Source organism: Phyllostomus hastatus, unplaced genomic scaffold (genome assembly GCF_019186645.2).
Source record: "Phyllostomus hastatus isolate PE091 unplaced genomic scaffold, TTU_PhHast_1.1 phas_contig_137, whole genome shotgun sequence".
NCBI classification, from domain to species: Eukaryota; Metazoa; Chordata; class Mammalia; order Chiroptera; family Phyllostomidae; genus Phyllostomus; species Phyllostomus hastatus.
Window position 1 is genome coordinate 440,039 of NW_025333583.1, and position 27,937 is coordinate 467,975.

The 27,937-nt window shown below is 46.0% G+C and overlaps 2 protein-coding genes across 3 annotated transcripts in view; one reads left to right on the forward strand and one right to left on the reverse strand.

The window, feature by feature from the left end:
* LOC123829407 (olfactory receptor 10A7-like) overlaps positions 1-1,331 on the reverse strand; it is a 42,213-nt gene extending 40,882 nt beyond the window's left edge. The window contains exon 1 of the mRNA XM_045855108.1: positions 1,212-1,331. The gene's annotated coding sequence lies outside the window, so the exon portion shown is untranslated. The remainder of the gene's footprint in view (positions 1-1,211) is intronic.
* Positions 613-27,937, forward strand: SLC16A14 (solute carrier family 16 member 14). Of its 2 annotated transcripts, XM_045855076.1 has the most exons (5): positions 613-1,442; positions 6,330-6,601; positions 12,666-12,809; positions 17,834-18,811; positions 25,283-27,937. In XM_045855076.1, exons 2-5 carry the CDS (start codon positions 6,343-6,345, stop codon positions 25,432-25,434), a joined length of 1,533 nt encoding a protein of 510 aa, XP_045711032.1. In that variant the 5' UTR covers positions 613-1,442; positions 6,330-6,342; the 3' UTR covers positions 25,435-27,937. The 2 variants fall into 2 exon arrangements, with proteins under 2 accessions (XP_045711032.1, XP_045711041.1); XM_045855085.1 differs by lacking the exon at positions 613-1,442 and having other exon boundaries at positions 6,567-6,660.

Genomic DNA, 27,937 nt, shown 5'->3' on the forward strand with positions numbered 1-27,937 from the left:
AAGAAAGAAAAAAAATAAACAAGAAAGGAAGAAAGAAGGAAAACCTTGGTGGCCAGAGTAACAGGCCCTGAAAGATATCCACACCCTAATCCCTGCACCCTGTACGTTACCTTTCACGGCAAAGGGGGGATTAAGGTCACAGGTGGAATTAAGATTGCCAATCAGCTGACCTTAAAACAGGGAGATTATTGGGATTATCTAATAACCCAATTACCTGTGGGTAGGCCCAGAGTAATCCCAAGATCCATTAAAAGTGGGAGAGGGAGAATAGGAGACACGCACACACTGATGCAACGCTGCTGGCTTCCCCCGAGGAGGAAGTGGCCACGAGCCAAGGACTGTGGGCCCGAGCGGGAAGCCGGTGGCTCTCTCCCCGGGCTGCCAGAAGGAACACAGCCCTGCCAGCACCTTGGGGCTAGCCAGACAGAACCCACTTCAGACCTCTGGCCTCCAGAAGTGTAAAATAACATAACTTGTGTTGCGTTCAGCCACTGAGTTTGTGATAACTTATTACAACATCGGTAGGAAGGTACTACAGTACAAAATCCTTCAGGAGAGGTGAACTAGCTCTGACCTCCTCTACTTGCACAGTCACTTAACAAATATTGAAAACGCTCCATGGACAAAGCATTGTGCTGGGAACAGGGGAGTCACGCATGAAAATGAAATTTGTGCCTGGTGCCCATGAACGGAGATAAAGGATGGCAAAAACGTCAGACCGTGGAGGAAAAGCTGGGAACGGAGGCATCCCGCATGGGACAAAGGATAAGAGCTTTTCACTCCTCTTTGGCCAAGAATACTGCCGGTCCTGCCCTCCCCTTCCATCTACAAACTGCCATCTTTTGTGGCCCAGATTTGGGTGAGGGTCTTTTTCGTCCCTTGTCCCCTGTCTCAGAAACGGAAAAGACTCTCACCTGCATCTTGGGTTCGGTTTCAGGCTCTCGCCTTCAGTTATAAAAATGTACAGAGAGCATTAGCGAATCTCAGCCAAAGCTATAAACTACGACTGGCCACAAGAGTGTGCACGTGAGGTGACTGTAATTTTTTTCTGCCAAACCAGAATTAGCCGGTACAGGAATGAAGGAGCCTGGAGATTTGAAATTGCACTGACTGGGAGGGAGCTCAGGTTAGGTTCGGGCCACCTCCAAACGGACCCTTTTTAAAGACACGCGTACTGAGGCCTGGAGCTCAAAGCTGCACCGGACGCTCACCTGGCCCGGCATCAAGCGGCGGGGGAGCCCGGAGCCCGGAGCCCGGAGCCCGGATCGAGAGCACAGAGCAGGGCAGAACGCCGAGCAGCAGGCACCGGCAAATCCAGGATGATAGGCGACATTGCAACAAATCTCTACGGCCAGCCGCTCAGGGGACTCCGAGGAAAACAGCAAGTTCAGGGATCCCGGCCAGGAGCCCAGTGAGACCGCAGCCCCCGAACGCCTTGTGCGGTGAGTATCCCGAGGCCGCGCGGAGCAGCGGGCCGGGGAGATGGAGCAGCTCCGGAGGCTCCTTGGAGTTGGGGACTGTGGGTGGCCGCTGCACCCCGGGGACCCTTGGGAAGGGGTAGTGCAAACCCAGGGCAGGGTTGGGGAAGGCTGCCCCACGGTCGAGGGGAGGACTGCTCCGAGGCACGGTGGTCGCGCCCAGGCCGCCCGTCGTGTGGCTCCCGAGCTGCAAGCGAGGCCACCTCGGGGCGGGCGGGGTTAGCGCTGTCCAGGGCGGAGCAAGAGGATGCGCGCCTCGCTCCCCCGCTGGCCAGGGCCGGGCGCGCGACCTCCAGGGGCGCGGCGCCCCTCGGAACTCCCGCGGGGCCCGAGGGACGCGCTCTTCCCGGCGCCCGCCCGCGCTCCCGGCCCTTTCTCACGGCCCCAGTTTGGGACTCGAACCAGCCAGTCATGGAGCGGGGAGGGGAGACCAGGGGCTGAGGCTAGGGGACATTCAGGGGTGCAGAACGCCTCCCGCACGGGCTACCGGGACTGCGATCCGCCCAGCTTCCCTGCGGAGCTGGCGGGTTCTGAGAGCACCAGGGGACGTCGGTTGCCAGGGAATAGGGGATCTCGGGGTTCCCCGGAGCCGGGGAAATTGAGTACCCCGGAGGGCGGCCGGGGGCGGCGGGTGGGAGCTCGGAGGGGGTCGCCGAGGCCGGATCCTGCCCAGGGCGTGCAGATGCTGGGTGCCCCCGCCCCCCACACCCAATCCCCGCTCCCATAGCGGTTCGGACCAAGGTCCCAGGGAGGAAAAGAGGGACTAAAATGGGGCAAGGGATCTGGGACGGCCATTTCGGGGCCAAACGCCGCCCAAGCCATTGACGCTGTTTTAGGAGCTCAACCCTGTTTAGCAGTTAAGCTGTTTTCTTTCCGCAGAAAAGTTGATGCAGGCTCATTAGCAAGGATGAGTGAGGGTTATTAGTGGGGATTAGCACGATTCCTTTTCCCCTTCTCTAGCTTCTTTGTGGTTTAGTTTGGGGGGGACAGTTAAGATAAGGAAGGGGTTGTAAAATAAGCTTTGCAATCTATCAGGCCTGGGTTCCAGTTTTGGCTCCATTGCCTGCTAGCTTAGTTTGACGTCTCTCAACTTCCTTGCCCCTATTTAACCAATAGCCTCAGTTTCCTTATCTGTGAAATGGGACATTAATACCGTATGGACGGGATCGTTGTGGAGAAGCCACCCAGCACAGTGCCTGACTTATGGAAGGCATTTATATGCTCAGTTGTCCCCAGCTGGCGTTCCCGGTTTCTCCTGCGCTGTCTTCTCTACACAAGCTCAGCGCCATCCTTGGCTGCTCCAGCTTCTTCAGCCCTTTGGCCTTAAGTGCGCCCTCTAGAGGCCCAACTGTTCCCGGGCAACCAGGTCCGGAGTTTGTACAGAGCCAAGTTCAAGGTACGCCTGCCACATGCTTGGATCTAATAAAGAACCTGTTACCAACAACACGCCCTGTCCACCTTTGGAGATTTTCATTTCAGTTCTAACTTGGCACTTTTCCTCTTTGTTTCTCATTTATAATGAGCTCACCACATGCTCACATAACCACAGTAGCCAAATTAAAAATGAACAACTTGTTTATGAAACTCACTCCGGTAACAACTGTGGAGATTCAATTCCGTTTTAATCTCGCGTACACTCCGGGAGACACTGCCCTCCATTTCGTAGCCTGTGTGTGTTGCTTCATTTTCCCCATTTATGAATCCTTTTCTGCCGTTCATGAACTCACGTTTGGGGAGAATGGACCCATAATCTTTCCATTTCCTTCCTTTACTTTGTTCAGCTCGAGGCTCTAATGTTACATGCTGAGCTTCCAACCCACGAGCCTAGAATGGGTAACGTTTTACAGATTGACCCTTAGCCGAAGCCTCACCCTCACTGCATCGATTTACCCCAGTGTGCCACGTGCATATTTACCTTTCACGTGTGTGTCAGGACGTGGAAGGGGGTGGGGAGAGCTTGAAGCCTTTACGATAGAGAAAGACTGGGAGCCGCGGCCCGAGAGGTCCAGAACCCTCTCCTAATTCTCCCTTCCTCTCCAGGTGCACACAGGAGGCTCATGATGCGCAAATAATTCTCTTCTATCTCATAATTATGGAAAAGCTAACACGCTACAAGCCAGCCTGGGGTGGGGCAGATAGAAATGTGTTCTTCTGTTGACTTTTGTTTTTAGCGAACCTGGTTGGACAATAAGTTAACTGCGATTCATCAAAACAGGAATTACTCTTAGAGAGATTTAGGTGTGAAACACAGATGGCTCTGACCGATCGTCAGGGACCTCCTGAGGACCTGAGAGAACTTCCTTTGCCTACCCCCCCCAACAGAGCTCTGCATCTGACAACGCTCTTCTCCATGCACGGCTGTGCCTCTTGGATGAGACTGGTCCATTAGCCCTGGCTGGCGTAGCTCAGTGGATTGAGCGTGGGCTGCGAACCAAAGTGTCGCAGGTTCGATTCCCAGTCAGGGCACATGTCTGGGTTGCAGGCCATGACCCCCAGCAACCGCACACTGATGTTTCTCTCTCTCTCTCTCCCTCCCTTCCCTCTCTAAAAATAAATTAAAAAATAAAATAAAATAAAGACTGGTCCATGAAATGCTAGTCAACGTCCTTTACTTATGACCAAATAAACTGGAAAAGCCAAGAACAGTTCAATGGCAACCGCGTATCTTCACCCATAAAAACAAATAATCCAGTAAGACTGGAAAGTTCCTAACGTTGCTTAGGAAAGTTCTATTTCCACTGGGTTGAAACACTATAAATTTGTATTATTATTTCAAAGTCTTCCTTAGATGTTGATGGACTTTAGGAAAATGCTACGTTGTGTTGTTTTATCTTAGGAAACAGAGCTGAGCATTATCCCGCTGATTGTAAATGATGACATCATCACGTATGTGGGCTGGGCACCCCGTTTCCCGGCTGCGCTTTCTGGCTTCTCGGGATGCTGCGTACAGCTAGCAGGGCCCGAGGGAGGACAACCACCGAACAGCCTCTGAACCCTTTCTAGGTTCACCCTCCAGGCCCTTCTGACAGGGCAGCAAAGCTCTGGGCTGGGAGCTTTGGAGAGAAAGGGTGGCCCCATCCCTTTCCACCCCTGGGGAGGCTGTTCTCTCCCCAGGGAAGGGGAGGGTGCTGGCAGACATGCACACGCACCTGGAGCCCAGCCGGACTGGATGTCCCAAGGAAAGTGGCTCTTGGATTAATTCTCTTCCTTCTTTTTCCTCCCTCTTTTACAATTTAGCCACAAATCTATTAGAGACAAGAAGCTGATCCAGGGACCTTTATTTACATATAAAGTTAATATATGTTGATTTAGATTTTTTTACCAATAAGATCAATTAAAAGGAGCAAAAATTACTTGTAAAACCATCATCGAAAAAATAGTGTCCATCAACATTTTTCTTTGTTTCACTCCAGTCTTCTTGCCGATGGAGACATATTTTAACAACGACAACAAAGGGATCATGACATTTGCCCATTTTGCAACCCCCACCCCGTGTAATTCGTACTTCCCATGTCTTAGAGTTCAGAGCGGTTTGATTGTTGATGGTGGACTTGCACTGCACAGCTATACCACCACTGATTTATTTAACACCTGCTCTGTCTAATGTTGGATACTTGACAGGTTTGCAGGGGATTTTTCTTACTATTTCAAGGTTCACTATTATAGTTTAGTTGTATTTTAAAGGATGAGCCGTAAGAGGACCAAGAGGTTAGAAGGAGAGAAGTATGTTCCTGAAAAAGGGAAGGAGAGAAGGTCATGCTTAAAAGAGGCTGTGCCGAGTGGAAGGAGCTGCAGGTGTTCACAGGGCTGGACAGCAGCGTGCAGCGGTTGGGGGAACAGGAGGAGGGACCAGATGGGGGGCAGATGTGCAGGAGGAGAACCTGGCCGCAGCCAGAGCATAGAACTAGCCCTGGGCCACCACACCAAGGTTGGGAGCAGGAACGGGATGGGGGCAAGTTATCTCCTAAAGATAACTTGACCAAGGTGGCAATATTACACGGCAGGATAGCCTTTTATCACTGCCAGCAGTCTGGGTAGTGGGGAGGCGGAAGAGGACCCTGGCAGAGAGGGCAGCACTGTGAGCAGGAAGTGTAGCTGCTGAGAACTGGACACCTATTTAGGAGATAGAATCATCTCATTATTTTTGAAAGACAAAAATGATGATGAGAACGAGGTATGAGAGACAAGAAAAAATCAAGGTAGCCCCGAGATAGATCCATTGAATTGCTCTTCCACAGATGTCCCTGGTTCCCAGGCAGCCCTGTCTGCCTGGCAAACTCTCAACCAGAGCCAATGCTGTAGCCCACGGATCGGCAGGCTTCCCCTGTAAAAGGTCAGAGAGTGTTTTAGGTTTTGCGGGCCACGTAATTTTTAAAAAGGTAAAAACATTTAGCTCAGAGGCATATAGAAGGCGTCGGTGGGCACTGCGCAGTTCACCAAAGTCTGCTTCTCCGTCCTCCCTGTCACATCAGATCACGGCGGGGACACGTCCCACAGCTGGAGGTGTTCCCAGTGTATTTGGGGTCATTTTCTGCACCGCTTTCCTCCGCTGCCACAAAATGACTTTTTGGTAATAATCATAGGGAATGGTCAGTAATAATCATGATTTTATTTGTTCTTCTCTTTTGAAGTACATATAGGGCAACTTTAAAGATTAGATACGTTTCATGACAGCACTTGGCCCCGAGAAAAAGACGTGTTCCCAAATCTGTGTAATGATGAAGGTTCGCCTGAAGTTCTAGTATGGTGAGGGGATCACTTTGGTTAGGACGAGGTAGAGATGTTCAGAGAAGGTGAAGATTTCTTTTTTGTTCTGATGTTGAATGAAATGATTTGTCGTATGTGTTTCAGAAAATCTTGGAAAATGTATACAAGCCATGAAGATATCGGGTATGATTTTGAAGATGACCCCAAAGATAAGAAGACACTTAAACCCCACCCAAACATTGACGGCGGATGGGCTTGGATGATGGTCCTGTCCTCTTTCTTTGTGCACATCCTCATCATGGGCTCCCAGATGGCCCTGGGGGTCCTCAACGTGGAATGGCTCGAGGAGTTCCACCAGAGCCGCGGTCTGACTGCGTGGGTCAGCTCCCTCAGCATGGGCATCACCTTGATCGTGGGTATGTTCGCCTGTGACCTGTTGTAAAACTGAGCAATTATAGAATGACGGTTCCCCGCTGTAAGTAGCGTCTTATGTTGTTGAAACAATAATGTTAGTGATGTTACTCTTTTTTTCATTATGGTAAAATATGTATAACATAAAGTTCACCATGTTAGCCATTCTTAGGTAGATGGTTCAGTGCTATTGAGTACATACATCACCACCATTGATTTCCAGAACTTTCTTCCCAAACTGAAACTCTGTGCCCATTAAACAGGAGCGCCCTGCCCTTCCTCCCCCAGCCTCTGGCCACCACTGTTCCACTTTCTGTCTCTGAATTTGATTGCTCTGAGTACCTCCAGTCCTGGATTATTATCGGATTAATATTAAACTGGAGTCGTACAATATTTGTCCATTGGTGTGATATTGCTATTTGAATATTATAAACATGTGGCGTATTATCTACGTGGATCATTTTTAAAAGTCTCTTTTGCCCCAAACTCTGTTTCTTAAATGTTATAACACAATTATATATCATTACAAATATGTACTTATTTAACACTTATGAATATTTCTAAACGATAAAAATTTTCAAGAAAACACTTTAAGAGTCAACTAACAATCTTATATAAGAGTTCTGGTGTTTTTAATTTGAAATATTGGGCATATATTATTGGAAAATCTATTAAACTGTTTTTAGAAAAGGTGATATAGCTAACAGGAAAGAATAATACCATATTCTTGCATTTTCTAGTTAAGCCTACCCACATAGAAATCTATGAAACCAATTCGTATCCAGTTGGAGATACTAAACCAGAAGGTTATTATAAATGTAATATATTATTATGGCTAAAGTGTTTCATTTTGGGAACTAAACAGCTTTTACTGTCAATAAGTAGTTATATACCAGGTGCTTTCCTTTACATTATCTCATCTAATTTTATTTAATTCTCTCAACACTATACCACTATACCCCAATGTTCACTTGCTTCACTCGAAAATAACAGCCATAGTTTTTATGGCTGTTATTTTTATTTAAAATTTTAATTTAAATAAAATTAAAATTTTTTTATTTAAAGTACTTGCGATTTTTACACTGGAAACATAATGGCCTCAAATCTTTTTCTGGTTGTGTGAGAGTATGTGTGTGACCAGCATATGTGTGTTTGTTGGGAGTCTGTGACTTCCCAGTGATTTCTGCACTAGCAAGTGGTTGCTTGGATCCAACTTGGGGATTTGTTGATCTTGGCTGGCATTCAGGCGATGCTATTTTGGATAATACACATGATAGTGCTAATGACCGAAAACAAGGACAAAATATGATTTCCCAAGATGTGGGTGGGGTGTGTGTGTGTGTTTATCAAAGGGAATCTATACTACTGTAGTTTTAAAATTAAATAAGGGCATCATTATGTGTGGGAGAGAGATGTTGAGAAATCGTTTTTGCCTATAACACGGAGGAACTGGCTCCTTCAACCTGGCATTGGCCTTGTTAAAACTGGCGCTGTTTGCCTTGTGAGACGTGCAGGTAGGTTTACCGTGGTGTAGGAACATACTGGTTTTGTGTTGGATGTAATTCTGCCTTGTCAATGAGTCAGTAAAAAAAAAAAAACTTGTCTAGAATAAAATCCCATTTTTGGTTTTGGGTTTGTTTTTTTTTTACCTTTTTAAAAATAAAATGTTAAGGGTAGAACAAAGTACTTAAAGATCCCATTTAGGAAGTGCGTGTTTGCAACAACAAAACAGAAGACTCAGCAAAAGGCCAGGGTATGAAATGTCTCAACATTCTCCACACCATCTAATAAGGCTGTCTTAAGCAATGGAAACTAGTCCTGAAGTGACTGGATATGGTTTTGAAGATGATAACCCAAATAAGAACGCCTGACTCGTAATGACACTGAAACACAACTGTCATCTTCACTTAATTGGGAGGTGACTGTGTATTCGGAATTCTGTTGGAGAGCCCGGAGCCTCTGAACTCCAGGCAGTGAAATTTCAGGTTGCAGACTAACCTCCCCGCAGGAGAGGTGCCTGAAAACCTTTGTTCTGAGACTCAGAAATTGTAGCACAAGTTTGTAGTTACAGAGGAAAGGTCTTGTATTCTGTCTATCATGACCCTAAACAGCTGTTCATTGTCTCAAGTGGCCTGGAACAGGGGGGTGCCGGTATGTTGAGTGCTTTTCCGAGCCCGGAGCCATTAAGAACAGCACCCTTTATTTAGCACTTACTGCATACCCAGCACATGTTATGTACATCAGCTCATGCGGTCCTTCAGCAATACCGAAGGCCAGACCATCATCTCCATCTGACAGGAAGAACATGGGACACTCAGGGACATCCAGTAACTCGCCAGTAAGTTCGGGACAGACTTTAAACCTGGTCCAGTGGACTCCAAAATGGTGTCCACTCTTACCACACTGCCTGACGCTGCATCAAATGAGAGCTGAGCGTATGTTTGAAGTGAATAAATAGAAATTGTTTCTATTATCTAATCATTGGGTGACTCCTTTAAATTTTTTAAAGATTGTATGTATTTATTTTTAGAGAGGGAAGGGAGGGAGAAAGAGAGAGAGAGAAAAAAACATCAATGTGAGGTTGCTGGGGGCTGTGGCCTGCAACCCAGGCATGTGCCCTGACTGGGAATCAAACCTGTGATGCTTTGGTTCGCAGCCCACGCTCAATCCACTGAACCACGCCAGCCAGGGCTGACTCCTTTAAATTTTAAAAAATCTGTGAATTATGTTACAGGCTTGAAAGCCATCTCTCTCTCGGGCATTGACTTACACATGGGAAATTCAATAATTTCATTCTTTGCTGGCATGGACTTTGCCAGTGTTCTGCAGACGGTTCCAATTTCTAACGATTTTTAACACCTTAGCTGGATGGACAGCAGCCCTTGGGACGGCTCTCGAAATAATTCTCGGTGGAAGCCTTGTGGTTGGGGGAAACGGGAGTTTATGGGCTGCAAAAGGCCCCTGACTTGCTAAGAAGATTTAGAGCAGTGGGTGTCGATCCTGGGCTGCACATCAGAGGCCCCTGGGTGCTCTTAATAACCGTGATGCCAGGGCTGCACCTGGACCCTTACATTAGAATCTCATGGGATGAGACCCAAGCATCAGGATGTGAGGGAAAGGGAGTGCTTTTTTAAAGCTCCTAAGTGACTCCAGCATTGAGCCAAGGCAGGGAGCCATTGATTTCAAGGTTTCTAATGCCTTATGCCGTGAGAGACTGTCCCTCCAGGAGACCAGGAGTTCGACGAACTGTCCAGTCTCATCCATGATTACATGCTGAGGCTCACCTCAGCCTGTTTCTTTCCTATCCTGAGCTGTTTTCAACCTACCAGTGCTGGGATGGGCAAGAAAGTACGACTTCCTGGGGGCACTCCCTAACAATTTAATGCTTTATTATGTGGGGAGTGGGCTGAGATTCAGATTTTCTCTGAAGAAGAGAGAATCTGAAAATGAATATGATCGCATGCCAAAACACTGAATTCCTCTCCAAAGTGGGAATCAGAGCCAAAGGACTGTGTCCATTCTTATCTTCCCCCTCTCCTTAGACTGTGTGGGCAGTTCTTTTCATTCTGTTGAAATAACATTTCAAGCGTGGAGATGCTGCTGACCATCAGTAAAAAGTGGTTAGAAAACCAAACAGTCAGGAAGCTCGGGTCTGACTCCCCTTTTCTGGCGTATCTGTAGTTTGTCACTGTGGAGGAGTCACAGCATTTCTGGGTCTGAACTTGCCCGTCTGCAAATCATAAATGACTGAGCCCCAGCCTGAATGGGGCGAGAGTCGGTGAACCAAAAACGCCAGACGTCATTTCCAACTAATGTCCACCTCAGCAGAGCAGTTCATGCTTTCTTTTTGATATGTGATATTCTTGCGGATGTGAATATCTGCCCTTGGGAATTTGCCCCCTTTTCTCTGCAAATGCTTTCTTAATGGGTGTTTCATGAGCCTGCAGCAACAAAGCGCTTGCTTCTGGGCCTTTCCGTAATATGGAAACTATGTGCATGCTCCTGCACTGTGACCTGTTGACCTTTCACATCCTAAAAGGCCTGTTAACAGCAAAGCCATGAGTCAGGCTTTTTTTTTCTTTTTTATCCACTCATTCCAGATGTGAGTAGTGAAGTAACCATGGATTTAGAAAAATAAAAATATTTGTGAAGAAATCAAAGAAATATCTTTAACTCATGATTTCTGAATTTCAATTGTCCCAGATAATTCCCTCGGGTGTTTATCAATGTGTTTGCTATATTTGTATAATGTACTTATTTTATAGTACTTGTAAGAGGATATTTATCCAGAATAGGTTTACTATGTTAAATCTTTTCTAAGAGGTTTATCTACTGAATTGTTACCTGTAAAGAGACAGAGTTAAATAAATGAATTAGTCTGTACCTTCACAATCTTTAGGATTAGACCAAAAAGAAGATCAAACAAACAAACAAAATACTCTTAGCTGACTGTGTACCGAAACATGCACATAAATATTGTTAGAACTTTACAGGATACTTTTTAGTTTGGGCTCAAAGGGGAAATTCCTTAGAGGTCAACAGGTTTTTCACCTGAAATAATCCCACCTGAATATAGGGTTTCATGACTGTGTTAAGTAATAATGGTAAAAAATAAGATGATGTTTAAAATGCGCCACCTTACTGAATATTGAGTACAGCCTTGTACTGCATTGCTAAAATCTGGATTGCTCTATGGACAAGAAACCACTGATCACGAGGCAAGCATTAGGCTTCAGTGGCATCAGAAATTACCACCAAATCAGGAAGAAAACAAAGAGGGTTGACAAACACTAGGGCATCATAGTAACTTAAGTGACCAGAATGTGGGCCTTGTAATATTTACTGTATTGCCGTGAGTACTGGGACATCTCGTATAACCAAGTGTATATTCCTGAATTCCCCTCATGGTGTCATAAATGTGTGTGCGTAAGTGTGATAAGTCCAGTCCAATGAGTCCTTTTCAGCTTGGTTTGCATCTGAGTGTCATAAAAACAGGCAATCGGTTCCTTGCCTGAAACATAGGAGCCCTGAGAACCCCCTTCCTATACTCCCTTTAGGCCTGGAGTCAAAAACTGAAGTATGTACAGAGGCCAAGCAAGTAATGTAAATAAGGACAAGAGGCCAGGTATAAGAAGACTAAAGGGAAGGGTGGAGACTGCGGCAAACCAGAAAGCGTGTGATGCAGCTAAAAGAGTCAGCTACTGCCCAGCTCCAGCTGATTTGGGCTGGGTGGGAAGATACTCTTGTGTTGCCACTAAACTTTTCTTGAATTCTCTTAATTTTTTATTGATTTTTTTAGAGTGAGAAAAAGAGAGAAACATTGATTTGTTGTTCCACCCATCCATGCATTCACTGATTGATTCTCACATGTGCCCTAACTGGGGAATGAACCTGCAACCTTGGCGTTATTGGGACAACACTCTAACCAACTCAGCTACCTGTCAAGACATAAATTCTCTTAATTTTGAATGTGATAAATGACCCAGAACATTTTTAAAACATTGTTTGGGATAAAACACATTGACAGGCTGAATAGAGCCCCTAGACCACTAATTTAAGACTTCTGTTTTAGACAAGAGAATAAGCCAATTTGTCTATTTATTTTAAGTCTACCTTCCTTGAAAACCTAGAACGTGTGCTCTCCAGTGAAATTACTAAAATCCATATTTGCACATGAACAGCTTTTTTTTTTTCACATAAAACAATGGGATTTTGACACTCGGGAGCCCCCAAGGTGCATTACCTCACCCCTAGCTCAGAATGTCTTAGAAACCTAGATCCCCCTTCCTGTCTCTGAACCTCTCGTGCAGGTGGGGTCTCTGACTCTCTCATGTAGGCAAGATTCCCATACATATGTATGTATTAAACGTGGTTATTTTCTCTTGCTAAAAAAAAGGAAGAAAATAAATAAAACAATGGGTTTTGTTTTGTTTTGTTTTGTTTTGGTGTGTTTTATTTAGCAGCTCTAATGTTTCCTTCTTTGTCGTCACCTGAAGACTCACTCACTAAGCAAGCAGGAAAATGAAACGCTCTGAGTCAATCCCTTTGTCTGTCCGTGTTCTGTGGCAGGGCCTTTCATCGGCTTGTTCATCAACACCTGCGGCTGCCGCCGGACGGCGATCATCGGGGGGCTGGTGAACTCGCTCGGCTGGGTGTTGAGTGCCTACGCTGCGAACGTTCATTACCTCTTTATTACCTTCGGGGTGACAGCTGGTGAGCACATCAATTTTATTTTAACTTGACTTTAAATGTTTCGGCTGGGCATTTGGCGACGAATTGTATTGCACAGAAAAGAGACCGATTAAAGTGCTTTGTCCTTCAGTCTTCTCCACTCCACCCCCATTTTATCCTGCAGGAAATACTTTTTAGTATACTCGCTAGGCCTTAAGGGTGGTAGAACAGCCTAACAACTGTACTTGGCCTCACTAATAGAATGTAATTAAATGTCCCATATCTGGGTCTGAGTGCTGTCCTTTCTCTTGTAAGGAACAGGAAAAAGGAGGGTAGAAATACAGATGCAGCTGAAAAATTAAGGAAATGAATAATATTCTCTCATTGAATGATTGCAGCATCAAGCATGAATCACGGAATAATCATTTTCTCCTTCAGCCCTGTTCAAATTAACGAACCAGCAACAAAACCCACCCACACGTAGAGAGAGCAGATCTAGAGCACACGCAGTGAGTGGTGGCCCCAGCGAAGAGGTAAAAACTGGCCGCCGGGCAGCGCGGCTGGCACATCCGTTCTGCCCAACGCCTGCCCCGCCATCATTTCCTTTATCAACAGGTAGCAGCGTTCACACAGATAAGTCATTTCTTACTTGTGTAATTGTCCTTCGATGAACCAGATCCAGCCTGGCTTAATTTCTTCGAGTACAGACTTTTTAAGAAACTTTTCCTGGAAACAGTCCAGTGACTAGAGCTGGCACGGGGTTTCTGCATGATAGGTATGGAGATAAACACCCCTTCCCCCGAGACTAAGGACACACATGGGGGTCTCTGGGAAGACACACGGACCCCCCCTGTGAACTTGGTCCAGTGGTGTTTGGTCACGTTCACTATGATTTAATCCCAACAACCAAGACTGGAGACTTACTCTCATTATCTAGAGGTTTCTGTGGTGAGACTATTTGTGTAAATGGAACTGTATTTCTTGCAGTTAATTGCTTATTGATCCTCAACTATCTCTATATTCATTCATTCATTCATTCATTCACTTACGTATTCCATGAATGTTTATGCATTGAAGGAAGTAGAAAGACAGTGAGGAAGCTGGTTAAAGGAAAGTATTTCTTGAGACACTTTATTGCTCCCACTTTTTATACAGCAAAAACTTTTTTATACAGGAAAGGCTCTGAAAATAAATTCACCCACTTCCCCCACAAATATATATAGTTAAGTGGAGGATTTAGCTAAATCGTTGAGAAGCTACATGCAGACTGCAGTTGTGCTGCCTTTAGTGGGGCATGTTGAAGCTGATTGGCAATCCAGCCCCCTTTCAGTACAAAAGAAAAAAGTGAGATGCAAAAATCTACTGCAAAAGGCATGTGGTTGATAGATATTTATATCACCGTACAATTTATGTTTGAAAGGAATTTTGTTGATATCCTTCTTCATTCCTCCAAGCATTTCAGGCAGACTTGTTTATATCTTTTATCTTTTAAAACCTAGGCAATTAAAATTGCAGGGAGTGCTCTCTGATAAGTGGAAAATTAATGTCTGTTTGAGCAATTTCACTTAGCCAAGGGAGTCTGGACAAGTTTCTTCAGTGTTGCCAGAGCTCCATTGTCTTAAGCCTGTCTCCAAAGCCACCTTCTCCCCCACCATGCAGACCCACTGACCCGGGACCGTAGGGCTTTCTCTCCCCTCTGAGCCTCCTTTCTCCGCCTGCCTGTCAGACTGTAAGCCCCTCCTCTAAACCTGAGTGTGGTGCAGCATGGTTCAGGGTCCTGCGCGGAGCTGGGCATAGCAGGGGTTTGACGGACCTGTGGACTTGAGCCGGAATACCCATCCCAAGTCCAGCCCTTTCAAGTTCATGTAATAACCGTGCTGATTAAGGAAGGGGCTTAAAGTACAAATCAACAATTCTCGAACAAACAAGTTTTTTAAAAATATAGACGTTTGTGAGACAAATGGAAATTTGAACACCTTCTAGATATTTCATAATGTTAAGGAATTGTTCTTTTTTTTTTCAGATAATGATAGGATTATGTTGTTTAATCATAATCAATATTTAGAGATTCATACTAAATGTGTTTGCACATGGAATGATATATTCAGGATTTGCTTCAAAATATTATGGAGGAGAGCAATAATTCTGTGCCACAATATTTAATGTCAAAGAATTTCTTGGTTCTTTAACAAATAATTGTTTTCCAAAATAGCCACTGATACACTTACTTTGCAGCTGAGTTTTTTGTACCTTAACCATGGAAGTATAATATTAATCTTGTATGAAAGAGGTAGCTATTGTTTTGAAATGTGACCACTTATCTTCCCATACAACTTTATTTCATTCTCCAAGGGCAGTTTTCTTCCATTATTTTTTCAAGTAGATTTCCAATATCTTGCTCTTTCTCCTCTCCTTCTGGCACCCCTATGATGCAAATATTGGACCTCTTGAAGCTGTCCCAGAGGCTGCTTATACTATACTCATTTTTTTGGAATCTTTTTTCTTCTTCTTGTTCTGTTTGGTTGTTTTTTGGTTCCTTATGTTCCAAATCATTGATTTGATTCTCAGCTTCATCCACTCTACTGTTGTTTCCCTGTAAATAGTTCTTTATTTGAATTAGTGTGTCCTTCATTTCTGACTGGGTCTTTTTTGTGCTGCTGAGGTCCTCACTAAGCTCCTTGAGCATCTTTATAACCAGTGTTTTGAGCCCTGTATCTGATAGATTGCTTATCTCCACTTTGTTTAGCTCTTTTTCTGGAGTTTCGATGTATTCTTTCATTTGGGCCATGTTTCTTTGTCTCCTCATTTTGGCAGCCTCCCTGGGTTTGTTTCTGTGTATTCGGTGGAGCTGCTTTGACTCCGTGTCTTGGTAGTGTGACCTGATGTAGTAGGAGTCCTATAGGGTCCAGTGACACAGCCACCCTATCACCTGAGCTGGGTACTAGAGGTGCACCCTTCATGTGGGCTGAGTATACCCTCCTCTCGTAGTAGATCCTTGGTTGCTGTTGGCAGATCAATGGGAAGGATTTACCCAGGCCAGTCAGCTGCAAGGATTGGCTGTGACCACTCACCACCAACCTCCACCCTCCATGGAGGATCAGCTGTGCAGGGGCAGGATGGTAGTGCTCCGAAGTGGTCTGTAGCTATCCACTGGGTATATTGACCTTGGGGTTTCCCAGGTGGTACAGGCCAAGGTCGGCCACCACCTGTGTTTTGCCCAGGGACACCCTGTCTGAGCTATAAAGCAATCTGAGATGGCTGCTATTTGTGCTGGGCATGGAGATTCCCAGGCAAAGCCAAGCTGTGAATCCAGGCTGGCTGCCACTAGGGTGGGGCCTCGGACTCACTGAGGCCAACTGGTGCTTGTTTGGGAGGATTTAGGAAGTTGTGCAGCCGGAGTTGAGACCAGCCGTTCTTATGGAGAAGCAGCTTGGGTGGGCCCATAAGTTGGGTGGAGCAGAGTCTCTGGGGATCTCCAAGGTGGGTCAAACTGTGTTAGCCATGATGACGGAGTCTTGGATACGGCACCAGCTTGCCCACTCAGTGGCTGTGCGGGGAGAGGTGTTCAAAAAAGGAATAATGGCCTCTGCTTGCCTTGATGCCAGACACCCCAGTTTTTCCCAGTATGCCACTGGTGCTTTTCAGGCTGCTACTCCGGTGCTGGAGCTCAGAGGGAGTGAGTCTGAGTAAGTCTCTGTGGGTGTTATTTAAGAGGAACTACTTGGGGCTCCAGAAGTTTCTTCCACCCACTCAATCCCCACTGGTTTTTGTAACCAGAAGTTTTGGGGACTTATCTCCTTGCCACTGGAACCCTGGGCTGGGGTTCCTGGTGTGGGGCTGGGACTCCTTGCTCCCAAGATATCCCTCCCAAATTTTTATCTACCACACGTGGGTGTGGGACCAGCCTATTCTGCATCTGCACCCCTCTTACCAGTCTGGATGGATGTGGTTTCTTTAATTCCATAGGTATCAGACTTCCAATCAACTCAATTTCTGAAGTTGTCAGTGATGGTTGTTCTATATTTTAGTTGTAATTTTGACGTAGTTGCGTGAAGAGGCGGGCCATGTCTGCCTATGCCGCCACCTTGACCAGAAGTCTTCTCGTTTATTTTTTAGTAGACTTCATTTTGTAGAGCAATTTTAGGTCCACAGCAAAACTGAGGAAAGAGCACCGGGACTTCCTAAAACCACTGGACCCAATGCAAACACCCCCAACCAGCATTTTAATTTTGCCAACGCAAATCATAAACAGTTCCTGTTTTCTAAGAAAGATCCAGTTCAAAATCAGAGGTACAAATAAGTGTTAGGTGGTTTTGATTTAGAGTACATATATTGATGGACACATTATAACTCCTTTTCTTCTTCCAATTAATTTGTGAACGAATTGGCCCCTTCCTGGGGCTTCTGCAAATTGTCTGGAGGTGATCTTCATCCCTTGTACCTAAATGCTTTCCTGGGTACTTAATGCACTTGGCCCTGACACCAGAGCTCTCAGAAGCCAGTCATTCTTTCAGCAAATCACTAAGCACACACGACCTGTTCTGGGCAGTGAGGGGAGCATACCAGGCAGGGGTGACGGTGGAGACACAGCCCAGCCCTGAAGCTTACATTCTGATATGAGAATGGAACACATCCCATTTTTGGAGTAACCTGTACTGCAAAGCCTATTGGGGGACCTGATGGGCTAGGAACTTCTGGGCATGACCCCCGTTGGTGCTTACCCACTGAGCTGCTTTTTTACAATCACTATTATTTGGGTTTGGTTTTTTCTTTAAGATTTTACTTATTTATTCTTAGAGAGAGGGGAAGGGAGGGAGAAAGGGAGAGAAACATCAGTGTGTGGTTGCCTTTCACAGTGCCCCCCACTGGGGACCTGGCCCACAACCCAGGCCTGTGCCCTGGACTATGCCCAGCGACCCTTTGGTTTGCAGGCCCAAGCTCAATCCACTGAGCTATACCAGCCCCGGGGGCGGGGGGATGTTGTTTCAATCTCCAAAGGCTGCCAAGTCTGGATATGGCCATTCATGTTGTGCCTTGTGCTTTTTCCTTCCCTTTCAACCGCGCAGGCTTTGGCAGCGGGATGGCCTACCTGCCGGCCGTGGTCATGGTGGGCAGGTACTTCCAGAAGCGGCGCGCCCTTGCGCAGGGCCTCAGCACCACCGGGACGGGCTTCGGCACCTTCCTCATGACGGTCTTGCTCAAGTACCTGTGCGCGGAGTATGGCTGGCGGAACGCAATGATCATCCAAGGCGCCGTCTCCTTAAACCTGTGTGTTTGTGGGGCGCTCATGAGGCCCCTGTCCCCTGGGAAGGACGCAAAGGACCCAGCGGGGCGAGATCCGCAAATCCTCGCCGCTCACTCCGCTGAATCTGTCCAGACCGGTGGACAGCGGGGCAGGGCGGATGAGAAGGAGGGCAACCCCGGGCCCGAGGAGCCCCTCAGCGAGCCCGCAGGCCAGGGGTGCCCGGAGGAGGCGGGGCACGGGAAGAACATGTGCGCCCTCAGGGTGCTGAAGGCCGTGAGCCAGCTGACCCTGAGGGTGCGGAAGGGCTTCCGGGACTGGTACTCCGGCTATTTCGGGGCCGCCTCGCTCTTCACTAACAGAGTATTTGTAGCCTTTATTTTCTGGGCGTTGTTTGCATACAGCAGCTTTGTCATCCCTTTCATTCACCTCCCAGAGATCGTCAACTTGTATAACTTATCCGAGCAAAACGACGTTTTCCCTCTGACTTCAATTATAGCAATAGTGCACATCTTTGGCAAAGTGATCCTGGGCATTGTGGCGGACTCCCCTTGCATCAGCGTCTGGAACGTCTTTCTGATGGCCAACTTCACCCTCGTGCTCAGTATTTTCATCCTGCCGCTGATGCACACCTACGCCGGCCTGGCGGTGGTCTGCGCGCTGATAGGCTTTTCCAGCGGCTACTTCTCCCTCATGCCCGTGGTGACTGAAGACTTGGTGGGGATCGAGCACCTCGCCAACGCCTACGGCATCATCATCTGCGCGAACGGCATCTCTGCGTTGCTGGGGCCACCATTTGCAGGTAACCCGCGCGCGAGGTTTTAAAGCTTAGCGTGCCTGTAGGTTGTTAGGTTGTGTTCTCCTCGATGTCATGAAGTCCCAGGTGGATACAAGGGAAGTGTCCATTTGTGTTCGTGCTCCTTTTTGCTTGCCATTCCTGCCCCTCCAATTTCTCATTCATCAGTTTTAGCAAGCTAAAGGCCATTCTTTCATGTAGAAGGTGCGTGAACCTTGTTTTCAATTTTTGTATTGTCTTTTTTTCCCCATTACCACTTAGCCCCCTGATATGGCCCTCCCCACAATCACCACACTGTTGTCCGTGTCCGTGAGTGCACCTGGACTTCTGATCCTTGTCTACCAGGCAAGCTGCCAGGGGTGAAGTGGACAGGGATGATGGCATAGTGCAGGGCGCCCACCAGGACTGAAGGAGGCACCTCTGCCCGGCTCCGGCTTCTTTCTGTCACCAAGAAATGTGGACAACTGTTACTGGATCTTCTATTGTTAGGGGCGGGGGGTCCCCCAAGAGAAACTAAGACTCTGGACTCTGAGGTGACATTTCTAGATTTTTCAAAAGACTGGAAATGCAACAGAACACACCTATGGGCTGGATCTAGCCCTGTAAGTAATTTCCTATTGCTGCTGTAATGGGTTGCCTTGAACTTAGTGGCTTAAAGCCATACAGATTTATGATCTCACAGCGCTAGAGGTCAGAAGGCTAAATTGGATCACAATGGCTAACATCCAGATGCCGGGAGAACTGGGGAGGAATCCGTTTCCTTGCCTTTCACAGCCTCCGGAGGCTGCCCACTTTTGCAGCTCCCAGCCCCCCCACTCCTCCAGTGCCTAAGCCAGCAACATAGCATCTTCTCTTCTCTCTCTGGCTCTGACTCTCCCGCCTCCTTCTTTTACGTGTAAAGACTACATTGAGTCCACCAGGCAATCCCGGATAATGCCCCGTCCCAAAGCCTTTAACATAATCACAGCGGCAAAGTCCCTTTTGCCACGTAAGGTAGCATTTGCAGAGCCCGGGGATCAGGGCTTGGGCATTCGGGGATAGGGAGCATTCCCCTACCACGGGCCTAGCTGGCAGACATCTGGGTACTCATGTGTACTCACCGCAGTTCAACAGAGAATTTGCTTCTTGCAGTGGGTGTACCAGAAAGTCACAGGCACCAAGGAGGCCTGTGTCAGGCCAAGTACCTCTCGGAACCCTCCCTAGGGAGGCTTTAAACTTTGTGGCAAGGCACATCAGCATTAGGCAAGTCGACTCAATCCCCAAGAGGCCAGGCACTGGGTAAAGGTGACAAGGTTTAACCTCTGTCTGAGGATTAAAGGCAGCAACTGGCGCCACATGTCAAGGTGCTGTCTGGAGGTGGCTATCAGGGTGACTAGGCCAGGGCTAGTGTGATTGTCATAGCTGCCAAAAGTTTTGAGCAGTGCGTTCAGATAACCTGGTAGAGCCTCACCTGTTCAGATGCCCCACCGCCTGCTCACCTGCCCCCCTTTGGCCCTTTATTCTCACATTCACTGCAGGAATACCTCTTCCCGGTGGGTGAGGGAACCCATGGGTGCAGAACAAAGCCCTCCCTGCCCCTTCCTTCCCTGTCTCTCTACATATCCTACAGTTATCGCCTGTCCTAGGAACCCACCAGTGGAGGCTTATGTCAACACACCTGTTTTTAGGTCCCCCTCATAATTCGAACTTCACTACATCATGGATTTTGCCTGTACAGCGAACAGCACTGGCAGGTGGCTGACTAAGGTCAAGGCCCAAGAATCACATTAAGAAACCCGGTGGCTACATATGGGGTCTCCTGGATCATGCTGCTCCTCTTCTCTGCCTGTGCACAGAGATGCGGGTACAGCATTTTCCGGTGATAGTGAATAACTACAGCAGCGCAGCAACTATATTGGCAGCTGAATAGTCTGAACTTGCTCACTGGTCTCATTGTGTAGAATTCTCTATCATTTAGGGGTGCATTTGGCTGAGAGAACACCTTGCCAATGGTAGCTTAAACAGAGATTTGTGTCACTTAACCAGAAATCTAGAGTCCAGGGACTAGAGGATATTGGGGCAGTCTCTCCAAGATCCTCTTAGCCGTTGGTCCAGGCTAGTGACCTCATGGTCACACAAGAGCTGCTGTGTGGTCACCGCAACATCCTCGTTTAAACAGGAATGAGGAAGGGAGGAAAGACTCAGTCCTAGCAAACTTCCACTTATATCTAATTGACCAGACTCTGTGACACAGCTAGTCTAAGCTTCCAGGGGAACTGAGAATTGGAGTATCTTCCTTTCAGCTTCTGTACAAGAAGGAAAAGAAAAAAAATTGGAATTGGGTGTTGGATCAGTCAACCAACAGTACCTGCCAGAGATGTTACACTGAGATGTGCATTAAGGGGGTGGGGGTGTTACCATAGCTCACCCATCCTCTCGTTGGAGGTCCTTCAGATATGCTGTAGGAGGAAATGGAATCTGTTATTGCTGGTTCTCTGCATGATCCAGGGGTACGTTCTGCTTTGAACTATCAGTCTGGGGTTATCTTTCTACTGATCCACCAGATTTCAAGAGCAGCATCACAACACAGCTGTGAGGTGCAGCACGAGCAATGTTAACGCTCAATGTTAACTAAGGCACCAGCGTTGGCCAGTGTGCTTTCCTTGGCCCATTCCTATGATCATGTCCATCTCACTCATTGGCATTCTAGTGCACTTTCTTCAGCGGAAGAGATGGAATTACACCTGGAAGATGGGGAGTTAGTTATACCCAGTCCTCGGTCCTCAGGCATTATCTCTGCCTGCTTCAAGGCTCCTCTCTAGACGTGGACTCTGCCTGACTGTGATTCACCAGATGGTAGACACCAGTGTATGAACGGTCCAGAACCTTCTATGGTTCAGAACCTTCTATGGTGCTGCTGTGGGGACTGAGGTGCATCTCTGGGCCAACAGCCTAAAGAGGACTCTGCTTCTTTTTGTTTGTTTCTTCTCCTCCCACTGAACCCACACACGAAGGAACACCGAGCACATCACTGGGTAACTGCATTTCGTCTAATTCACCGACTTTCCGGGCCAAGGAGCTAGCGCTGCGACGAGATGCAAGCCCAGCTGTTATGCACTGTAGCTCGGAAGTGACTGGCAATGTGAGCGACTCAGTAGCCCCATTCCAGTCTCCCCGACAGGTCCAGCTGGGCTAGGAAGGGCTTCTTAGCTGGGTTTGCTACAAAGTAAATTACTGTTCCCATCACGTTTTTCTTTTTTGAAAGGGTTTAGAAATGAATGTGCATTTCGCTTTTCAAAGCAGTTTCTACCGGCATCAAAAATTCTGGTGCAGTTCAGTAGCACGTCGGGCAATCACGGTCCCACTAAGGAGAAGAATGTACGATCAAAACTATTGAACAGATGGTTTCAGCCATGGCACCCAGCAGCATGAGCTTCTTGCTCTAACTCATATATAATATTTCTGGGCATTCAGTTGTTCTCCTTGAAAACTATCATAACAATATATGCTTTTCTAGATCTTTCTACAGTAAAATACAGCACAGCTTGGCCACCACGTTTGACTGACCAAGAGTCTACACGTATTTCCTCCATTCGCATGAACTGCAACACCCTGACAGCAGTTTGTGATGTTTTTCACCCAGAGCTGGGAACACGTTTAGTAAGGAAACCAGCTGTCACTCATCATTTGACAGACTCAAATGAAAAGGGAATGCAATTGCACAGGGAACCAGATTTTACTTGGAAGCTGTTGCTTTAAAGTGATGGTGGGACCAGGGTTGCCAAGGATCCCAGGCTGCAAACCAAGGAACCGAGATCAGACCTGTTGGGGAAGACGGTTAGGAATGAGGAGGTGGGCAGCGTGTCCCAGCGATTGGGGCTCTGAAGAGTTCCGTCCACATGTGCTGCGTCGAAGCATGTACGTGGTCGATTATAAGGTCCCTGACCTGCTTTGCCTCTGACTGGAAACTGGGTTGACCTCACACTAAAAGCACCAAAGAAGCATAAAAGGGTCCAGAGTCATTTAAAAATAAATCCTAAAGGTAGACAGGAGAAACCTGTGGGGTTAATGTAACATAAAATTGGAGATCACTCCTCTAATTTGTGTCTTAAGTTGTTTGGTGAGGTTGGGTGTCCTTTTAAAGAAATTAATGTGTGAGTTACTTTTAACAACTGGGGGAGTGGGGTGTGGAGATGCTTTTCAAACACTTATACTTTTAGGGGGGAAATGCCAGGCATTAAAGTAGAATGAGTTCAGTTTGCGGCTGTAACAATGTGTAGTATACTTAGCAGACATCTTCTGCAGTCTGCAGAGACCAGAGGGAGCACGGTGTGGTGGGGAGGAGGTGCTAGGCCTTCTAAGGGTGATGGTGTTGGGTGTCATCCCCCCAGGAGGGAGGAGAGTGTGTGTGCAGATGAGGAGCCAAGAGAAATGTGTTGGAATCTCCAAAATATTGAATCTGGCTTGTGCTCGAGGTCGAGAGAGCGGGGCAGCGACCCCATCGCAGAGCCCTGGAGCTTAGATCAACCACTCGGACAAAAAGCAAATAGTCTAAACTAAACACAAATTCGTTTTCCAGCCAGTTAGGGTTTTCTACTCCTTTGAGGTCCCTGCTAAGCAGCAATGGTGGGTTCAGCTCTTGTCGGCTATCTGCAGTCTGTTACTTAGAGCCATTGTTTCTACTCGGTCAGGCGATCTCATGAAGAGTGAGACCTTAACTGCTGAAATAGCAAGGTCAGCTTTCCTCTGGGACGAGCGGAGTGTGGAAACCTCACTTAGGGTTCCTTTCAGTAAATGGTCTCTTACGGGTCATTCCCACCATGTGTGTTCGTGTGCGTGTGTGCGCACTCTGCTACCCGTGCAGACCTCTCCCGGTGGTCCACAGTCACCAACTGGTGACCCTGACCGGAAGTCGGGTGTGTTTTTGTCAGCGTGCCTGTCTGACCCAGTTCTGAGGCAGAATCGTTATTTTCAGATTGCGTCTCATCTGTTTTGTTCTCCTTGTCTCACATTGGAGATTAAGAAAAGGCAGTAGAATGTTTTACTAAGCCATATCGAAAAAGTCTGATGTTTCTTTTTTTAAAAAAATATATAAGCAACAAACTCGGTTAACTTTTAAAGTATATCCAGAATTCATAGCTTTTGGGTGGTTAAAAAATTATAATTTTGTAATGCCAGGCAGTGTTTTTGTTTTTCTGCATGACTACCGTGACTGGCCCAGGCACTTGAACGGTGCACTGGACACAGCACACAAAGACATGGAGACGAGCACCAGGAGGTCGGGGTTGCTGGTTCCCCTTTAATAGTTGCTTTTGTGCAGCTATGGGTTGGCAGGAGACGGTTAAGATGCATTTATGCATTCATTTGCCAGGAAGATAGTTTTTAAAGGACATTTTTGAAAAGTGGCCATGAAATGCTACGTTTGGTCATTAAGCATTTATATTTTCTTATGCCTTTTCTAATGAATGCATTTGAAATGGAAAAAAGTGAATGCTTAAATTTACATTTTTACCATAAATAAAATTCTTGTGTGTGGCTTAATCCTCTCAGTTTGCTTAATTGGCTATGTGGGGACCATGGCACGTGACTGATTCTTAGGATTAATCACAGAAGGGAAAGAAACATCATATTTCATGGTTTCTGAGACTTTTTTCCCACGTTTTAATTATCTCTGAAATCAGAATGCATTTTACAAAGTCCTAAAAACACTGACTCATATTTTAATTGACAAGGATATTTCTTTCTTATTGAGACATAAAATAGGGATAAATCCAGTAATTCATGGTACCTTAGAATCCATGAAATACAGTAATATTTCACCGAGTGCCCAGTAAGATTATCATATATTAGATTATAATATTAGAGTATTATTTCAAAAGAACTGATCATTTAGTTGGCATATAAGGCTATCTCTTTGGCAGTTTAAAATTTTGTAAACATAAACATTAAAGTTTTGTAGCTGTAAATAGGAATTTTTTAAAGCCTAGGAGATTTTATTCTCTCTGGAACAGATGTTCACCCCCATATATTTCAGAATGACTGCCAGTTCAATGTCTTCTGCTCTGCCCCTCTTTTGATATGCACTAGTATCGTCCTCAAAAGAGTTTTGAAGCTTTAGGAAAATATTTGTTTTTACATTGGTGAAAAAAGAAAATCATTAGATACACTCTTCGTTGCTGGCTTTGTGCCTGCCCGAGAATTACCCCGAGGGCCGTGCACCAGAAGGCTCTCACGGGGAGTCCACAGGCCACGGTTCCAACGCCTTACATAGTGCCCTCGTGGCTTCAAAGACACATGCGGTCTTCCCCAGGTACTAGGGACTCGGGGTTACATAGCCTGGACTTATAAATGGCCAAAGGGAACATTTTAGGCATTAAATGACATAGAAGTAAATTATAGAGATATTTATAGTCACAAGAAATGCTTGGTTTGTGTTCTTGACTTCAGTTTATCAACTACGTTACACTGAACATACTCTTTTTTTTGTTTGTTTTGTAGGTTGGATCTACGACATCACACAAAAATATGATTTTTCCTTCTATGTATGCGGCTTACTTTACCTGGTAGGAATATTGTTTTTACTCATTCAACCGTGTATTCAAATTATAGAGCAATCCAGGAAGAAGGCCATGGGCGGTGCCCATGTGTAGAGTCCCATTACGTTGCACGTGAGATTTCTTCGTGGTTCTCATGCCTACCTCACCTGGTCGCTGTGAGGGGCCGACAGCGAATCGTGGGAAAGTGCTTTGTACAGTAACCAGCACTGTCACTTGTAAAGCCGTTGTCATTGCTTCACTCGAGAGCAGCATTGCCTTCTTCCTCTTGGGGAGAAGCAATGCTGACTAATAGTGTTCAGGACGTCCCACGTTTTGAAGATGACAGTGTCCTCCAAAGACAGCCTAGTGATAATTGGTAGAAACGCCCTTATGAAAACTCTCCTCTCTCATCATCCGCTGGGGCTAGGGTGTTAGATACAGCTCTTCGAAACAAGGACAAGGAATAACAGATTTTCAGTTCAACCCTAGGCAGACCTCATTTTTTTGTGCTTCACTTGATTGCTCTTCATGGATGCTGTATTTCATACAAGTTGCAGGCAAAACCCTCAGCCAGCCAAAAGATGACAGCTCGCTTTACTGAGATCCTTGCTTTGCTGCAGTGGTCTGGAACTGAACTTGCGCTATCTCTGAGGTGTGCCTGTACTTTGTAAAGTGAAAGTCAAGTGTCCAAACACTTCTGGAAAGCTCACGGATAAATGGGTGTTAAGCACAAGAGTATGACTAAACCTCAGAAGTTAATTGTTACTGGGAGCTCTTGATCTCCCACTGTAAAATAAACACGGGCTCTGATTTCAAAGGTAATACACGTAGTACAATTAAAGAAAAAATTATATTTTTATGAAAGAATTCTGCAGCTAAGGAGTACAGTTTCTCAGTATTCCTCTAAGAAAAGCATTTGCCATCAACCCTGATTCAATAGTCTCCAGTGACACACAGAATCTTAAGACCCAACCTAAATAACAGTTTCCTTAGTGAAAGTTGTATTTGTCCTCACAGCAATCAAGGGCTATAATTCAAGCACTTTTATTCATGTCCTTGGCCTCTTCGTTTATGAGCACAATCCGGGGCCCATAAATTTTTTTTTCCCTGAGTTTCTCATGCCCGGTAAATAAAATAGAGAACTGATTGCAGGTCGACATGACGCTGGTGGTTAAATCATTTGTGAAGTGTGTTACAAATCCAGGACATAAGACTATGAGGTTGTGAGGGAAATGATGGAATGGCCTTGGCCTTGGCCTAGGCACCTGGCACCTGGCATTGGAGAAGGGTAGCAAACAGCCCCTGTCCCGGGCCCAAGCTCTGCACAGTTTTAAAAATAGTCTCTTGATCACAGAAGATAACTGTGATCAATGACATCAAATAATGCTCTTCCTTTATCTGAGATCTCTATTTTTCTAAGCCAAACATTTTTCAGACTGCAGAATGTCCTTCCCAGAATCATTTTGAAATTTCTGGCTGCCTTACTTGTTTACACATATTTTAGAACTGTTTAAATTTCTACTCACAATTCGCTCATCACCCACAAAACTCCTTTACCAGTGTCTTGGGTCAAATTTATCTCAAGTGAGTACAGACCATTCTGTTATCCTTGGTAGCTGGATGCAGGAATGGTACGAGTGATTAGAATCACAGAACGTTAGTTACCCCAGGCCTAATTTTAGCCAATGGGTTCAGTCTTGACTCCATAAAACCCTTGAGAGCTGTTAACAAGTGATTACATAGACATGTTTCCTTTTTGTCTCATCTTCCTTTTTTCCTGCCCCCATGCATAGTAGGTGGGGTTGTGTAATGAGAGGGACCCTGAAAATAACAGTAATAATAAAAGGCAGCTAATGGAAAAGAGAACAAGAGCATGGCTAATCTCCACACTCGATATTACCTCCCATGGTTTGAGAATCGCCTGCAAATGAGTACAGATAATAAACTGCATGGCACACTCCATTCGGTTCAACACAGTGACCCATCTGGTACCATCACAGCTTTGGCTGCTATTGAAGAGCCCAGCTCTCTATTTTGATAAAAGTAATCTTAAAGCCTAAGGCGATGTTCTATCCTTCTCTCTGTATTTACCATGAAATTAGGACGATAAGGTGGAAAAACATGTGTATTTTAAAACTGACTACAGGACTTCATTGCTTTCATCTTCTGACAACACCAAATTAACAAGAGGCAGTGTGCGAGATTCTGAATGGTGCTATCGCCAATGCTCGCACTGCTGGTTATGCAATCACCAACACCGACCTTCTATCCAAGGACCCGGCTTTAGTGTTAGGTCCAAGTTCAACATGCTCACGTTCAGCTTACGCAGTTGTTTGTTGACTGATTGTATTCACGGAAGTGGCGGTTTCTACATCAGAAGTTCCCATTTCACAAACATAGAGTAAAATCTGCCTGCAATATTCATGTCGACAACAGAATAAAAGAGAATGCTATAAAGAATTACAGCACACATATTAATAGTTCCTGTTTAAAATGTTATGACTCTGAAGATATTATAAAAGGTTCATTGTATATTTATGTTATGTGCTTTGTAGTTTTCCCCTCATGTATCCAAGTAATTTTTACTTACAACTAAATAAATTTTGTCCTGTTTGAA

What these genes read in the sequence shown, in the direction of transcription:
- SLC16A14 (XM_045855076.1), top strand. Translation starts at nt 6,343, where the DNA reads ATGTATACAAGCCATGAAGATATCGGGTATGATTTTGAAGATGACCCC. An exon ending in TACCTTCGGGGTGACAGCTG is followed by an intron (nt 12,810 to 17,833) that starts GTGAGCACATCA and finishes TCAACCGCGCAG; the next exon opens with GCTTTGGCAGCGGGATGGCC. An exon ending in GCTGGGGCCACCATTTGCAG is followed by an intron (nt 18,812 to 25,282) that starts GTAACCCGCGCG and finishes TTTGTTTTGTAG; the next exon opens with GTTGGATCTACGACATCACA.